Raw genomic sequence first — 16057 nt, 5'->3', positions numbered from 1 at the left:
TTCTCCAGATTTCTTGGCACAACTTGGTGAGCATGTCCAGGGCAGCATCTGTTAGCTGAAATATGTCAATTGGTATACCATCTATTCCTGGAACCTTATTTTTTGCCATTTCATAGTCAGTTATAAGTCGAACGTAGGCCTTCTTCTCACCATCAGGCTTCATCAAGGTGTTGATCTTGTCTACATTGATGTCATAAAGCTACTTTACAGCTTGTTTTATTCGGTGCTTGTTGGCCTTGACATCCACAATGAACACAGTGTGTTGTTATCTTCTATCTTCTTCATGGCTGACTCAGTGGTTGGGGGAAACTTGATGATGGCATAGTGGTCAAGCTTGTTTCTCCTCGGGGCACTCTTCTGGGGGTATTTGGGCTGCCATCGGAGTCTCAGCATCTCAGGCCACTGGAAGGTGGGTGATGTGCAGGTTGTCTTTCTTTGTGGCTGTGGATTTCCTTCAGGATTGCCGCCTTGGCCTTTTACATCTTTGCTTTGGCTTCAGTTTTAGAAGGGGCAAGGGCTTCCTTCTTCGCCTTTATCACCATCTTTGTAGAAAGGCTTGGTTGTTGTTGTGTTTTGTTGTGTTTTTTTAAAGTAATTTTAATGAAAGTTTACAGCGACTTAAGAGTTTCCAGTCATTCATTGTTGCACTTTTCTCCCTGTCCACCCTCTCTTCCCCAAATCACTCTTCTCCTTGAAAAGAAAAAACTCTTTCATTGTTATGCAATCCTTCCTCCAAAGTTCACTCCATTATGCAGCCTTCACTCTGGGCTTCTGTAATGACAAGAATACCCATTAATATATCCTTTTTAAACAGATCTCTCCCTTATCTGTCTCAATGCAATAGACATGATTCCTCCCCTCCTTTTCTGTCTTCCCTCAACCCTGATGTCAGCCCTGTTTTACAACAGTGGCCCTATGCAATATTTGTCCTTTTGTGACTGAGATATTTCACTCCGCATAAATGTCCTCCAGGTTCATCCATTTTGCATAATATTTAATGAGTTCCTTGTTTTTCAATGCTGCATAGTATTGCATTATGTGAATATACCAGAGCTTCTTTATCCATTCATTTGTTGATGGGCACTTGGGTTGTTTCCAGCTCTTTGTTATTGTGAACAAAGCCGCAATAAACATGGGTGTGCATATATCTGCTTGGGTGGCAGTTATGATTTCTTTAGGGTAAATTCCCAGTAGTGGAATTGCTGGGTCAAATGGTATTTCTATTTGCAACTTTTTGAGAACGTGCCATACCTCCTTCCATAGCAGTTGCACCATTTTACACTCCCACCAACAGTGAATAAGTATTCTAGTTTCTTCACCACCTTGCGAGAATTTGTTGTTTGCTGTTCTGTTAAATTTTGCTATTCTTACTGAGGTGAGATGATATCTCATAATTGTTTTGATTTGCATCTCTCATAGAGCTAGGGATTTTGAACATTTCATGTGTTTGTTTGCTATCCGAATGTCTTCTTTGGTGAAGTGAGAAAAGGTTTGTTTTACCTTCTTTCCCCCCCCACCCCTTATTGTGTACCCATCAAGTCAGATCTGACTGGCACAGGAGGTGTTTCCCCCTCCATCTCCAGTTGTGGATTTGAACTGTGCACCTTTGCTTTACCTTTTGAGAATGGATTGTAGATATGATGCCTCTTTATCCCTAAATACCTCAATGTGTATTTCCTAAAAATCGGGTGTTTTCTTATGTCTCCACAATAAAAACACTAAGAGAGAACTGAATTCTGATCAACCCAATGTGTTCAGAATGGAACTATGCCCCATAGGGTTTTTCATTGACTGGTTAGTGGGCTACTAGTAACCTTTTCCCTAAGGATTCAAGTATGGGATCTCAGTTATTAGTCAAGTGCACTAAACCTTTGTAACACCAGGGACTCCACATATTCACAATACAGCTATCAAAGTCAGGAAATTAACTGAGCCAGGAACCGGTAACACTTTCTATCATTTCTCCAACTGTTCTTATTGGTGGTGGTGGTGGTGGTGGTGGTGGTGGTAAATCCATTTCAAGCTACAATCAAGGATCACAGATTACATTCAATTGTTTTTTTAGTATTTTAAAATCTGGAATAGTTGTTCAATCTTTGTCTTTATGACATTGAAAGTTTTTAACCTTGTGGACCTGCTCTTCTATAAAATGTCCCCAAACAAAACCAAAACAAAACAAAACAAATGTCCCTCAGTTAGGATTTAGACATTTTCTCATGATTAGACACAAGGTAAGTACCTGTGGTGGGAATTTGAAAAGTGACACTGGATCCTCATGTATTCTCAGTGCATTCCCTCAAGAGAAGTCTCTCCCTGGGAATTGGCTCAACAGGCCAGGTATTAGAAATATTGTATTTATTAATAAATTGTTGTTATGTGCCGTTGAGTCACTTGCAACTCATAGTGATCCTGTGTATAACAGCTCTGAACCCTGCTCCATCCTGAGCCAACCTTATTGGCTCTGACACTGAATCAATCTATCTCATCAAGGGTCTTCCTCTCCTACGCTGCTTCTCCATCCTCCCAAGCATGATGTCCCACTCCAAGGACTGGTCCCTCCTTGCAAAATGCCCAATGTATGTCAGACGAAGCTTCAGAATCCTTGCATCCAAGAAGCAGCCTGGTTTCACTCTCTCCAGAACAAACCTGTTTGTTCTCCCAGCAGTCCATTCACTACTCTTCTCCAGCACCATGGCTCAAAGGCATTAATTCTCCTTCTATCATCACTAGACATTGTCCAGCTTTCTGATGCATCGCAAAGTAATTGTGAAAACCATACCCTGGATCAGGTACACCTTGGTCTCCAGGCTGACATTGCTAAAAACAAATTATAAATATAATATATAAAATTATAAATAGCAGAGAACACTAGTCTTTCATTTTCCCCTGTGTTCTTGATAACCTCCCTGTAAATCTCTTTGTAGCTTCTTTGGTTTCTATGATGCAAATGAAACAGTCTTGGAGATGGAGGAACAACTGGTGAGTCTCCTGAGATCATGCTCCCTCTCTGCATGTACTGTCCCACCTCATTCTGGAACCTTCCCTGAACTCTCCACTGACCTCTGCTCTGTGGAAGGGGGCCTGGTACTGAGGTTGTCTCTCATTGTGTCTTTTTCAAAGGTTTATCTCCGAGATTCTTTTGGGCTGAAGACTCTCTTGGCCCGGGGGGCCATAGTGAGATGTCCCATGGCTGGGATCTCTCATACCACCTGGCATTCTAACCGTACCCTTTATGAAGCCTGCATTGAACCATGGCTCTCTTGAAGAAGTCTGCAGGGGTCCCCCAGGAGCACCCCCAGAGCCCAGAGACCCAGCGGCGGCCTTGGAAAGCAGACGTCAGGTTTTGGCGTGCCTGTGACCACCTCATTGCTTCCACACTGCCCCCCACAACCGGGGCTCTCAGAACCCCTGCTCCTCTGAATGACAAATCTGGTCTCCCCCACCTCATATTCCATTTGGGGGGCTTCTCCATGCTCTCCCTTTCTCCTAAGGTTGAGCTTGGGGAGGGGAAAGTAGGTTTTTAACCTGTGGCTGTTCCTACTGCTATTCCTCTCTATCTGGCTGTACAGGAGGGGAACCCAGCCCCCGCCCACCGTGGGGGTTTCCTTCCAGGCCACTCAGGACATTTTTAGCTTGTTCTATGTCCTCTCCATGTCTCCTTTTCCTCCAAATGCCCCAGTTAGCCCTCCCAACCCCCTTAAAGGACTGCCCCTGAACGTGGGGTTCTGAGGCTCCCCTATGGGGACAGTTCCGTTCTTGAAATGTCAGTGTTGGGGAATATCTGTGGCCTGCAAGGCCCATCTCAGGTTTGGGATCCCCCAGTCCCTATGTCCAGTGTTGGGGTATCTCCTGGGAGCTCAGTTTTGAGGCCCCAGCCCCTCTTTTAGCTACCCTTAAGTGGGATATTTCACCTGTATTTATGGGAATAAAGTTCCATTTCCTCAGTGCGGCTTGGCTCATTTCCAGGTGAGGGTGACCTGGCTCCCCAAGGAAGGTGGGATGGAGAGCCTGAGGCCTGGGTGCCCGGATGCTTGGTCTGGGGTGGAGACCCCGTTGGTGTTTCCTTTCTCTCAATGCCCATTCTGTGTGGGTTCCTGATTCTCTGCGGGTTCTTTCCTGCTGAGGACAATTCTCTTCCTGTCCCAGCCCAAGATTGAGGGGTTAAGCTAGGGACTCCCATAGTCTGGGCCTCAGCTCCATAGAGTGGAATGTGCCTGCCACCCCCAGGCTAGACGAGGGGGCTGAGGGTTAGCGTGGGCATTTGTTTCGCCCCTTCTCGACATTTGTAGGCCAGAGTAGGGTGAGGGGCTGCACAATGAGCCTCCTCTTCCCTGAAAGAAGGAATTTTGGCTGAGACAATAGAGCCCTGTCTCTTCTGGTATAGGGGTGGTGGCTGACTCAACCCTGTGCCCCCCTTCAAGCCCTAACAAATGTCATCAAGAGATGGGGGCAATTTTCCCCTTGTGCTTTGGGCTACCCCATTGCCTAACTGCTCCTTTTTAATTTCCTCAGCTGTTCTTGCCTCTTGTCCCATGACCTGACCCCATAGTGTTCCCGCAGCTCTGTCTCCCTCTCTCTATACCCCATCCACCCCCAACTCCTGTTCTCCCCAAATCTGGAGTAGGTTGAAGGTGGGGGTGGGGCAGAGGGTGCTGATAGTCAGTAGTTCCTGAAAATTTGGAGGGGTGTCCAAAAATAGGGGGCATCTGAGGGTTAGAAACTTCTAGGGGGCTCGTTGCTGGGGTTAAGAGGAGTAGGACTTGGACTCCTCTGAGCTGACCAGTCTGAAGCGAAGGAGGAGGCTTGCAGAAGGGGGCAGAGGTGGGAGGTTTCTGTCTGGCCCAGCCCCTCCTCTTTCCTGGCCTGCCCACCAGTGCAGTTGCTGCTGCTGAGGCTGGTCTGCCTAACAGTCTGGGGAGAGAGAAGTCAGGTGGGAATGGGCGAGGGGAGGGCAGGTGGGGAATGTCAGTGGGGAGGGAGTGCTGGTCACTCAAGACAGGACCCTAGGGTGGATGTGAGTTTAGGGATGATGCTGTCAGAGGCAAGAGTGTGTGTGTGTGTCCAGGGTGTACGTGATGCTGTTGTTTGTAGGCATAGTGAAAATATGTAACGTATGGGATATGATGTGTTTGTCAGATTCTGAAGGGATCTAGAGGATGGTGATGGGGGAATGGTGTCTGTCTGGGGGGGTTGAGGAATGAAGGTTAAAGGCAGGTTTGAGGTAGGAAGATCACTAGGGTATCTGTCCCTCAGGTTGTGTAGAGTCTAGGCTTGGCGGGTTGGAAGGATAGTGGAGGGTGTGAGCTTGTATGCATGGTGCTACATAGAGCCCGAGAGCTGTGGGTCCGACCCAAAGGCCAGGTCTTTCTGGTGATTTGAATCCACTAGCAGCTCTGAGGGAGAAAGATGGGCAATCAGCTGTGAGTTGGTTCTGACTTGACAGCAGTGCAAGTGTAAATGGGTGAGGGGAGTGCTGGGTAGATGTACATGTCAGTGTAGACATTCCTGGTGACTAAAACATTTACCAGTGTATAAAAATAAATTTACTGAGTCGCTTAGGAGGGGACCAGCCAACAGTTCTTAGTAGAACTGGACCTAAAGAAATTAGTGGAAGGAAAGGGCTTCCATTAACCTTTTCCTGCCTGTAGCCCACAGTGTGGCCTCCAAGGGAATCATGGGGTCCTTGACTGAGCTGTGCACTCTCTTAAGTGGATTCACATTCCTTCTGCTACTGATGCCAAGTGAGGAAGCCAAGGGTGGATTCCTCAAAGAGAGGTGACAACAGATGGGGCTGGGCTGGGGGTGAGACAGTCATAAGCATTCTGTTATGGGTGGAGGTTGAGAATGGGGTGAGGGGCCCTCCCTGTCAGCTGTAGGAAAGGCACAGTCTCAGGAGTCCTGAGAGAGGTGGACTCCCTAGGGCCTGGTCTATTCAATGCTTCCCCTCCTCTGGCATGGGTACAGTCATGGGGTCTGCTCTAAGCAGACGCTCGTGGTTCCCCTCCGCTACAATGAGTCCTACAGCCAACCGGTGTACAAGCCCTACCTGACCCTGTGCACTGGACGGCGTGTCTGCAGCACCTACAGGTGAGAGATCAGAAACTGGGATTCTGGGATCTCTTAGGACCTAAGAGGTCCAGCCTCAATGTCCTAAGCTAGCTTTATGTTCTAGGACCACATACCGTGTGGCATGGAGAGAGGTGAGGCGGGAGGTGCAGCAGACTCATGCCATCTGCTGCCAGGGCTGGAAGAAGCGGCACCCAGGGGCTCTCACTTGTGAAGGTGAGACTGGGTCTCTCTGGGTCTTGGGAGAGGCCCACCCTGTGGGGCTGGAGTCATAGGACATAGTATGTCACCCTCCTCTCTTCACAGCCATCTGCACCAAACCTTGCCAAAATGGAGGGGTCTGTGTGCGGCCGGACCGGTGCGAGTGTGCCCCTGGTTGGGGGGGAAAGCACTGTCACGTGGGTGTGTCTCCTCACTCCCTCTTATTCCCCCTCCCCTCCACACCCTGCTGCCTGCCCTGTCTCGCCTCTCCAGCATGTTCCTTTTTCCACAATCAGATGTAGACGAATGCAGGACCGGTGTCACCCTTTGCTCACACCACTGCCACAACACGGCAGGCAGTTTCATGTGCAGCTGCCCCCAAGGCCTGGTGCTGAGTCGGGACAGACGCACCTGTGAGGGCTCTCGGGAGGCTCCCACCAGTGCCAGCATTCTCAGTGTGGCAGGTGAGGGAAGGGTGGAGGTGCTACAGGGAGGGCTGCAGGTTTGGCAGTGGAGCACCAGTGGTGGTCCTGCTCGTTGTCTTAGTTCGGGAGGCGGAAAATGATGAGCATGCCCTAAGGCGGGAGATTCGGGAGCTTCAAGGGCGCCTGGAGCAGCTGGAGCAGGTGAGCTGGAGCCCAGGGATGAGCCTACATGTTAAGGACCCCGCTTCCGACATCCTGAACGGACTCTTCTTTGACAGTGGGCTGGCCAGGCTGGGGCCTGGGTTAGAGCAGTGCTGCCCATGCCACCTGAGGAGCTGCGGCCAGAACAGGTGGCCGAACTGTGGAGCCGAGGAGACAGGATCGACTCTCTTAGTGACCAGGTGCTGCTGCTGGAGGAGAAGCTGGGCACTTGTGAGTCTTCTCCCCTACAGGACCCTCCTATCCCTCCTTACTTCCCCCAACTCATCCAGACTGCTCCCCACAGCTCCCTGGATCTCCCCACTTCATCATCCCTCTCTTCCTGGAAGCCTGGCCTGTGCCCAGTGAGTCCAACTAGTTAATGGGTGGATGTCAGTCTTTCTAGTTCCTATTGCCCTTCTCTGGTCTGGAGAGAGCCCCAAATCACCAAAGTTTCTATCTCCTTGTCGTTAACCAGGCTCCTGTGAGGACAATAGCCTGGGCCCTGGACTCAACCGACGCTGATAAGGAGCCTGTGCAGCTGCTCTGCCCTATAATTTATACTGTAACTGGACCCCTAATCTTCTGTGGTTGCCTGGCTGGGAAGCTACAGATAAGGATGTCTGGCTATTCAAGAGCAAAGGAAATTGCTGAAAGCTGGGAAAGACATGGAGGAAAGCAATTTGCATTGGCCTATCGAGTCTTCTGATTGGGGACAGGTCCTAATCACCTAGGCTAGAACTGGTCTTCAACTGCTAACAAACACAGCCTCAAATGGCCCAAATCTCTATCTTTATTCTCAGTTTCTTGCTGTTATCCAGATAATTAATAAAATCCAATCACAAAACCATGTCCCGCCCTCTCCTTTTGCTCCCAGCCCACCTCCCCGATTGTGGAAATGGGTCTGGGGTGGGAGGCAGGGAGTGGCTGATGCCACAGCAAGGAAATGAAAACTGGCCCAGAAAGGAAAAGCCTCAAAAGAAAAGAGAAATAAATTAAAAGCCCTCTAGCCCCTCCAGCTGGGCTTCAGTTCCTTCCCCAACTCCCCAGGGAGAAGTGAGAGCAGCACCTGAAGACTGCCTCTTCCCCTTTGTGTCTGGTCAGATGGGCACAGCAGGGCTGCAAAAGGCTGAGTGGGTTCAGGAAAGGGGAAGAGGGGAAGCAGAGAGAGATGTATGAACTGGCCATGTGTATCCAGGAGTGCTCTTCGACCCTGGGCATCTGGGCATGGGCAGGAATGAGACCTCTGAGTTACAAAGAGTCTAACCCCCACTGAAAGGAGGCTCCATAGGGCAGGAGTGAAGGTACTGAGTAGCATTCCCAGGATGAGCCTGGGAGGACTGTTCCAAGAGCAGCTGGAATTATCAGATTCCAGCCATGGGGTGAGGAGTCGTCCTCACAAACGGTTGCATCCCCTAAATCCATGGACTTAGGTGGAAGGGAACGGTCCCGTAGGTGGATAAGTCCACTGGCCAATGTGGAGTGGAGGACAGAAGACCACAAACGAAGAATGTCCACTGGGGATAGGATGGAGTGTTCCCCATCCTTGTGTAGGCTGAGCCACTTGAGATGGGAGGAGGCAACTGTTCCACAGACAAGATGGCAGGAGGTGGGACCAGAGTGGAAACTGCACCAAGGCAAAGGAGTTGACAGGTGGGGCTGGGAAGGGGCAGGGAGCGGCGCTGTATCCATATTCACTTCAGAAGTCAAAGATTCCAAAGAGATGAACAGGAGGGAAGATGGGAAATGAGGAAGAAGGCTGGGCCCTGTGCTAGGGCCTAGGGGGTTGGTAGGTGTGGAAGGTAAGGTAAGGTAGGCTGGAGGGTGCTCACAGCCGGGCTTCAGCCACGCCCCAGGCTTCTTCAGATAGTTACCACCACCCCGGCCATCAGTGGAGATTTCCCGGAAAACTGTAAGCATGGAGTGCCGGACTCTGTCGGCCAGTTCTGGGACGTCATCTGGAGTCAACCCTTCTGTGGGCACTGGGGGCAGCACCCGTACCTGACATCGCCCTGCAAGTGGGAAGGGAAAACTGTCAGGATCTGTCTAGCTGGTTTCTGCTTCTCGGGGAGAGGGTGGCCCCTCCTGAGCTCTCTAACTGAACCCCCCTCAGACTTTACCTCTCTCCTCTGCCCTGAACAATTATCCCTCTGCTTGCCAAGAGCACCCCTGTTCTAATCCCCCCTGCACAAGGCCGACCCAAGACTCCTGCCCAAACACTTCCTTAGCATCCCTCAGGCCCAACAGTTTGGATCTAGCATTTAGTGCACTATGATAGTCATTATTGCTCTGCACACATAAATCTTGTCTTTCCTGCTAGATAACAGCCTCTCTTGGAGGGACCAAGTATTACCTATCTAGCAGGGTGAATTTTACACATGGTGAGTGCTGAATAAACATTTATTCACTGATGTAGGGTCAAATCAGCTGATCCCATGAATTCCTCACATCTCAGACATTCCACACTGCCTGGCTTCTTTTCTCTTGAGGCCATCCCCTGAGCCTCTCCTATGATCTTTCTGGCACACCAATCCCTACCCAGAGTCCTCACCGGAGGTGAAACGGCGCTCCTTCTTGCAGTAGAAGTCTTGATAGGAAGACATGACTATAGGGACAATGGGAACCTGGTAGAGGGGGAAATGGGGATCAGCCTGCAACATCCAAGACCTTTACAGTAGGCTTTGGCCAGAGAAGAAAGGATGGTAAAGGGGCTGGAAAGTTTTGCAGTAGGGAAAAAAAGGAGTAATTACCTGGGCCTGGACTGCAAGGTGGAAGGCGCCACGTTTGAAGGGCAGCATAGAGCCATTATGGTTTCTTGTTCCCTCAGGAAAAACCCAGACACGCACCTGAGGGAGAGAAGAGTCAAGGAAGACACACAAAGAAAGGTCAAAAAACAGCTATAGTAAAAAAGAGCTGTGCTAGTGTGAAGGCACCTCCAAGGCCCCACCGGTCCTGCTGACAAATTTTTTACAACTGTTCTACTCTACCGCCCATTTCTCCAGAGTGACTCACATCTTGGGTAAGCAAGGTCTGGGCCACCTCCGACATGACATTGATGGCATCCCCTGTGCGCTTCCGGTCAATGAAGATGACTCCCGCTAGCCAACAGGCTAGCCCAGCAGAGCCAGCCCATAACAGCTCGCGCTTGGCAATGGGCACACAACGGCCTGGCAGGACCTCCATCATCCCTTGGGCAGAAGTGAGGTGAGGGGTGAGGATCAAGGTGGAGACAAAGCAAGACTTTTACCCAGATCATCGCCCACATTTCTTGGAGGTGGAGATAAAGGGAGGGATCAGGAAAGACTGGAAACCCCCAAATACAAATACAGTGAGTAAATATATCTGCCATATACTTATATGGCCAGTTTTACTCTAAGTAAAGAAGGCTTCAAGTGAATGTGCGATCAAGATCCCAGAGGAGAACTGAAAATTTCAAAGGGAGGGAATTTGGGAAAGGTTCCAGCAGGAAAGGCATGACTGGGAGAGGTGTCCCTGTGGAGGTGTCTCACCAAGTAGATCAAGAGAGCTCTGGTGATTGGAAACGACGACGTAGGGCTGTGAGGGAGGGAAGTGATGGGCCCCTCGAACCTCCACCCGGATCCCGTACAGGTATTTGATATGAAGCAGCATCAGACGCAAGATCCTGTGGGGTCACAGCAAAGGGTTGCTGTGGGAGCCATAGATGTCCTGCCTGCCTTAGCCCCTCCCTGCCCTTCTGTCTTTCTAGGCATCTTTGCAGTGTGCGCCTCCTTCCTTGTCTCTAGGATCTCAGGCTCTCGCATATGCTCCATGCCCTTCCCAACCACTGCCTGCTCTCAGCCCGTGGATCCCTTATCTCCCCTCCCCGCTTCCCCCTCACTTCATGTTCTCGACGTTTCGTCCTCGCACAGCACACACAGGGATGGCAAGCACAGCCAGGAAAAGGATCCAGCCGTTGTAGAAGGCCATCTTGAAGAAGTACTTGGCACTGGGGCTGCAGAACCACAGGGTGGGCAGCAGGAAGAGCAGCAGCAGGAAGAGCAGCAGCAGCACCGTCCAGACCCCCGGCCACAGCTCCATTCTGGCCACCTGCAGGGGACAGGGCAAGGGACAGCGTGCCTGGTTTCAGGAGGGAAGCAAGGGTGGACAAGGTATAGAGAATGAAGTGGCGGACTATGAAGACAAGGACCAGGGCTCGCCCTGGACTCTAAAACCTTCCCAGGTAGCCTCTCCAGAATATAAGCTGTGGGAAAGGAAACCTAAAGGCTTTTTCTTGCAGGTTCCATGTATACAAAACAAGAGACAAAAGACATGGACATCACAATTCAAAGACAGATTAAAAAAAAAAAAGATTAATCATGAAAAAAAAAAGACAATAATGCCAGCTAACACTTGTAGATGGTAAGGGTCTTATAATAGTCTATATTTGTGCTGTCTAATATGGTAGGCATAGTTGCATGTGACTATTGAACACTTGAAATATGATGTGTGTTATCATGTTGGAACTGACTCATAGCTGACTCTCCAGTGGGTTTTTGGAGGCTGTAAATTACACAGAAGGAGGCTACCCATCTTTCTCCCATGGGGCAGCTGATGGATTCGAACCATGTGTCTTTGGATTGGTAATGCAACTCCTTACTACTAAGCCATCAGAGTCCAAACTGAGAGACATGTAAGTGTAAATACATATCAAATTTCAAACACTTACAATAAAAAACAGAAAGTCAAGTACCACACTACTAATTTTTTTATATTGATTACATGTTGAAATTACAACACTGGATAAAAGAAAGAATAACAATTGCCTCCAATTCTTAGTACTTTTTAAAATATGGTACTAGGAAATTATAAATTGTAAGTGTAGCTAGCATTGTATTTATGTTGGACAGTACTAGTTTAAACTCAAGTATGATCCATGTAATAACCTATAAGGTATGATTATTATTTACATTTTATAGGAAACAGGTCCAGAGAGGTTAAATTACTTACCTATAGTCAAAGAGCTCCTTCCTAAAAGTTCCCTAACCACAAACAGCTTGACTTTCAACAACTCAAGTTATACTGTTGTATCTCTCGCATGTATAGACTACATACACCTACATACAACATACAGCAGATAAAGTGATAGCGACAGAACACTCACAGAAACACACCCAGTGTGTTTCACTGGCAAGAATAAAGGCTCATATCACTTACACAAATGCAGACATATTCATACACACAAATTGACAAGCACAACCAGTGACAAATAAATGAATGTAAATGCATACCTAGAAAAATTCTTCTCCACCTAAGCAGTCTCCTTTATTCTCAGATAAACTAACAGAGGTACAATACACAGAGACAGGCAAGCAAATCACACCACCCACTTCCAGCACCCTGGAGGTAACTTGGTTGGGCAGGTACAGTGTGAAAACCATGACAAATAGAAAGAGGGCAGAAAAAGAAAGGAGCATCACACCACCTGTCCTGAGAGAGAAAAAGGCTTAGGAAGAAGAGACCTAGCACCTGACACTTGTGGTCTTCCTCCCCTCTACCTAACTCTGGGGGCAGGGTCACAATTCCCAGTAAGAGTTGTGGCCATCAGAGGAACACAGAACTTCTGACAGATGCTAGCTCTAAAGCAGCAAGATTTTTGAGTTGCTCCATCCATTCCTGCTACCAGGGTAAACTTACATCAATTTCCCAATTTCAATTCTCCCCTAAGCTATTTGCAGTAAGCTCTATTCCCACAAATCCATATTCTACATGGCAAACACAGATTCCCACCCCTCCCCCCCCCAATCTATTTTCCTGTTTTGCCTAATGGCTCTTCTTGACAAGTTGACTTCTGCTTACATCTTCGGCCACATCCCCACAAAAAACATTTTTGCTTCAGTAAAACTGATTTGTTTCTCAGACACACCATGGGCTTCCAAGCTTCTACACCTTATATATGCTGTTCTCTTTGGCCAGAGTGTGCTTCCCCCTCCTTTTCACCTGCTTCACATAGATCAGAGTCACTTTTTAGAGGTGTGGTGTACAGGTTTGTGCTTTTCCCCTACACTTATTTTGATCAGTGGTTCTCAAAGTGTAGTTTCAGAATTGCCAGGGAATATTAGAAATGCAAATTGTTGAACCCCAATCTACCGAATTAGAAATTCTAGAGAGTAACTGGCTGATAATCTGTTTCAACAAGCCCACCAAGTGTGCCTTACGTGCACACAAGTTTGAGTGCCATTGATTCTAACTTTACCTAGTTTATAACTGTTCATTCAACTGCTCACTGGCATTTTCATTTCTTCCTTTTGGCTGTCAGCAGTTGGAGGCCAGGGACTGGCTTATCTTCAATGCCCAGGTGAAATGGGAGAGTAAAGACTCATTGCTCAGAGGATTATGAAGCTGTCTATATATACCACTCTAATTAAGAGTTAGATAACTGCACCTCTCAAATACCATTAGCCATGAAAGAAAACTCAAAAACTCAATGCTATTGAGTCAGAGCCGGTTTATGGCTGATCCTCCATTGGTTTTCTGAGAGTGTGAACTCCGCAAGAGGAGACTGCCCATCTGTCTCCCATGGACGTACTGGTGGATGTGAATGGCAGAGAGGCGTGGCCTTTGGGTGAGCAGCACAACTAAACAATGAACAGGCCAAGTTAACAGTTACCAATTCTAAGTACACACAGTAGGCTTGGTAAAGAGAGTCTTAAAAATCACAAAAATGATTTTGTTTCTCAAAGAAAAGAGAAACATACAGAATCGGGGCCTACATGTCACAGACAAAGAACATGCTGCTGCCATGAAATGTGTATCGACATTGCAAAGAGTAGAGTGACTGATAACGTTCACAAACATTTGCAGCTGAGTGGGGGCTGGAGATCTTGACGGTGCATTGATTAGCTCCACAGTTAAAGACAGTACACAGCCGTTAAAGAGATAACATGAGCAAAGAGACACAGGCGAGAGAGTCAGCAAGGTAAGACATATGGGATGGTTCTTTGAAAACTCGGGAAGACCAGTTACCCTCCTCTTTAATATCTTCCACTTCATATTACATAAAGTCACTGACCCTCTTAGGAGCAGATGTCCAAGGGTTTATAAACACACATGGAATGCCAAATGGGTTATAAACAAAGAGTTCACAAAACACACTGTCAATAAAACTGGTGTGAAACAAATGGTTATGTGCAACCAGAAGCACATATACTACATCAGTGTGTCCTGAGACATACACATGTGCACTGTGAAAACAGAGTACAATCCAGTCAGAGCACAAACCATGGACATAATATGCAAGCCAAAACAAAGTAAGGTATATCTTTGTACACACTAGAGTATACATGCAAAACAAAACTCATGCTGGTCCCATGAAACCACACAACAGATGAAATATACGAAAACACATATGTAAGTGGTATTTAAATGTGTCGAAACTGGAGACATGGAACCCAAAATATGAGAATGGCCAATTCTGAGGGACAGTAACACATCACTTCTTCACAGCCCAAAGACAACATAGGGACAAATGAGGCATACACAAACCATTAAGCATGTCAAAGAAAAACATGGCCTCACAATAAGGCATGTGTGTCAGTAAGGGTGGAAGGCCACTGCGAAACTAGAGGCCTTGTGCCTGGAGGGAAAAAGGTGTCTGAGGACATTCCTAGGAAGCAAATTCTGCTGGAAGGAGGAGGGTAATAAATCGCTCTCTTCCCTCCCCCTTCCCCCCTCAAGAGTCATGTGGGGCCAAAGACCAGGAAGAGAAATTGGGGAAGGTGTAGGGAACTCCCTCTTTAGTATCCTTAGCCCACACCCCCAGTCCCCAGTACACAGGGTGCCCATCTCTCCTCCCTCCCCATCTGGTCCATCCTTCCTCCCTCTCAGGCCCCCTCTCTCTTTTCCTCAGCAAACCTCCCGAGTCGGCCCTCCCAGACCCAATCTCTCCCAATCCCCTCATCCACGTCCCTTTCAGCACCCTCCTCCCTCCGTCCCTTTCCCGCCCCCACCTCAGTGGGGTGGGGGGCCTTGGGGGCTGGCCCCCTCCCCAGCCAGGCTGCGGCAGCGGTGGTGGCGGCTGGCTGTGTCTCTGCCTCTGTCGGGGTGTCGGTGCCAAGGGGGCGACGGGATTGGGGGGTGTCCTAGCCCCGGCCGATGGAGGGGAGGTGGGAGTGGGAGGTTGGGCCCATAGCGGTAGGACTGATGGGGGGTTGTCCCCCCAGCTCCCTCCCTCCCTCCCTTCCTGCTGTCTCTCTCTGAGGGCTGGGGCTGCTGCCGCTATCCCCCCACCCTCCCCAACGCCTGCTGGTTTCCGGGGCCGACCAGGAAGTGGGGGGCGTTGATGGGCGGTCTGTTTTGCCAATCACTTCCCAGGGACCCAAGCATCTCCGCCCCTCATCCTCCATCCTTTTGCTAGCTCCTCCCCCCACAAGAGCTCAGCTGGGACGCTCTCTCAGCCCTCAGGAGCTCCGCCCGCATCTTCTTTTTCTAACCTCTTTTCAGCACACACATTTCTGGATCCATAGTGCTGTGTTTTTTCCTCGACCTGTCCCTTCTCCCTCAGCTCTCCACTTTCTGCCATTTTTACTTGATTTCTCCTTAACTCCCAAGTGCTGCTTTCCCCCCCCCCCCCCCGCCCCCCCGCCCAAGCTTCAACTCTTCTCTAAGACTGCCTTTTTGTTCTCGATCCTGGTTTATTAAGCTTCTACTATCTGCCAGGCATGCAGGGTTTTTTCTTCTTTTACCTCTTATTCTCTCTCTCTCTCCAAGGTTCCATCTCACCTTTGGCTTCCTCTTTGCCCTTTGTCCCGCCCCCGCCCCCGCATTATCTGAAGCTGACCATTTCCTTTCCCCACCTTCTCCAGCCTTCAAGCTACGGAATATTCTCTGGCCTCCATCTCTCCTTTTCTTCTTGTTTTACTTGAGTACTTTTTCTTTCCTATATTCTAACATCTTCCTTCCAATCAGCCTCCCTACTCACTCAAGCTAAACCAACTCTTTTCTCCCAATGTGTTCCTTGAAGAAAAAAAAAAGTGGGTAAGAATGTTGATTCCTCTGGGTGAGCATGCCCTCCTTAATTCGGCAGCTAAGTATCCATCTCCATCTCCAGCCCTGCTCCCCTCTTCCCCATATACCCTTTTATCAAGATCATTCTATCACTTCTTCCTGGGTGACCACCTCTCCCTTTCAATTTCTTTTCCCCTAAACGT

The 16057-nt window shown here is 48.8% G+C and overlaps 3 protein-coding genes across 3 annotated transcripts in view; 2 read left to right on the top strand and 1 right to left on the bottom strand.

The window, feature by feature from the left end:
- PPT2 (palmitoyl-protein thioesterase 2) overlaps positions 1 to 3375 on the top strand; it is a 28894-nt gene extending 25519 nt beyond the window's left edge. The window contains exons 8-9 of the mRNA XM_006896154.1: positions 2925 to 2979; positions 3121 to 3375. Coding sequence (XP_006896216.1) covers positions 2925 to 2979; positions 3121 to 3264 — 199 coding nt within the window. The 3' untranslated portion in view covers positions 3265 to 3375. The remainder of the gene's footprint in view (positions 1 to 2924; positions 2980 to 3120) is intronic.
- Positions 3376 to 5674: 2299 nt separating this feature from the next.
- On the top strand, positions 5675 to 7415 carry EGFL8 (EGF-like-domain, multiple 8). Its single transcript, XM_006896155.1, has 8 exons — positions 5675 to 5775; positions 5965 to 6087; positions 6173 to 6282; positions 6373 to 6468; positions 6564 to 6731; positions 6814 to 6893; positions 6971 to 7124; positions 7369 to 7415. Exons 1-8 carry the CDS (start codon positions 5675 to 5677, stop codon positions 7413 to 7415), a joined length of 879 nt encoding a protein of 292 aa, XP_006896217.1.
- A 575-nt stretch (positions 7416 to 7990) lies between these two features.
- AGPAT1 (1-acylglycerol-3-phosphate O-acyltransferase 1) lies at positions 7991 to 10949 on the bottom strand. Its single transcript, XM_006896259.1, has 7 exons — positions 10750 to 10949; positions 10400 to 10533; positions 9903 to 10078; positions 9641 to 9736; positions 9442 to 9514; positions 8723 to 8902; positions 7991 to 8019 (listed from the first exon to the last, which is right to left on the bottom strand). Exons 1-7 carry the CDS (start codon positions 10947 to 10949, stop codon positions 7991 to 7993), a joined length of 888 nt encoding a protein of 295 aa, XP_006896321.1.
- Between the last annotated feature and the right edge of the window lie 5108 nt (positions 10950 to 16057).

The sequence above is a fragment of the Elephantulus edwardii genome, unplaced genomic scaffold (genome assembly GCF_000299155.1).
Source record: "Elephantulus edwardii isolate Elephantulus edwardi_28Jun2011 unplaced genomic scaffold, EleEdw1.0 scaffold00184, whole genome shotgun sequence".
In the NCBI taxonomy this organism is placed as follows: Eukaryota; Metazoa; Chordata; class Mammalia; order Macroscelidea; family Macroscelididae; genus Elephantulus; species Elephantulus edwardii.
The sequence above is the reverse complement of the archived record's forward strand: the minus strand, read 5'-3'. Positions and strand labels throughout refer to the sequence as shown.

Coding starts and splice junctions, on each gene's coding strand:
- EGFL8 (XM_006896155.1), top strand. CDS start 5,675: ATGGGGTCCTTGACTGAGCTGTGCACTCTCTTAAGTGGATTCACATTC. Junction 5,776..5,964: donor GGTGGATTCCTCAAAGAGAG/GTGACAACAGAT, acceptor GCATGGGTACAG/TCATGGGGTCTGCTCTAAGC. Junction 6,732..6,813: donor CAGCATTCTCAGTGTGGCAG/GTGAGGGAAGGG, acceptor TCGTTGTCTTAG/TTCGGGAGGCGGAAAATGAT.
- AGPAT1 (XM_006896259.1), bottom strand. CDS start 10,949: ATGGAGCTGTGGCCGGGGGTCTGGACGGTGCTGCTGCTGCTCTTCCTG. Junction 10,534..10,749: donor CGAAACGTCGAGAACATGAA/GTGAGGGGGAAG, acceptor GTGACCCCACAG/GATCTTGCGTCTGATGCTGC. Junction 9,737..9,902: donor AGACCTTGCTTACCCAAGAT/GTGAGTCACTCT, acceptor TCTCTCCCTCAG/GTGCGTGTCTGGGTTTTTCC.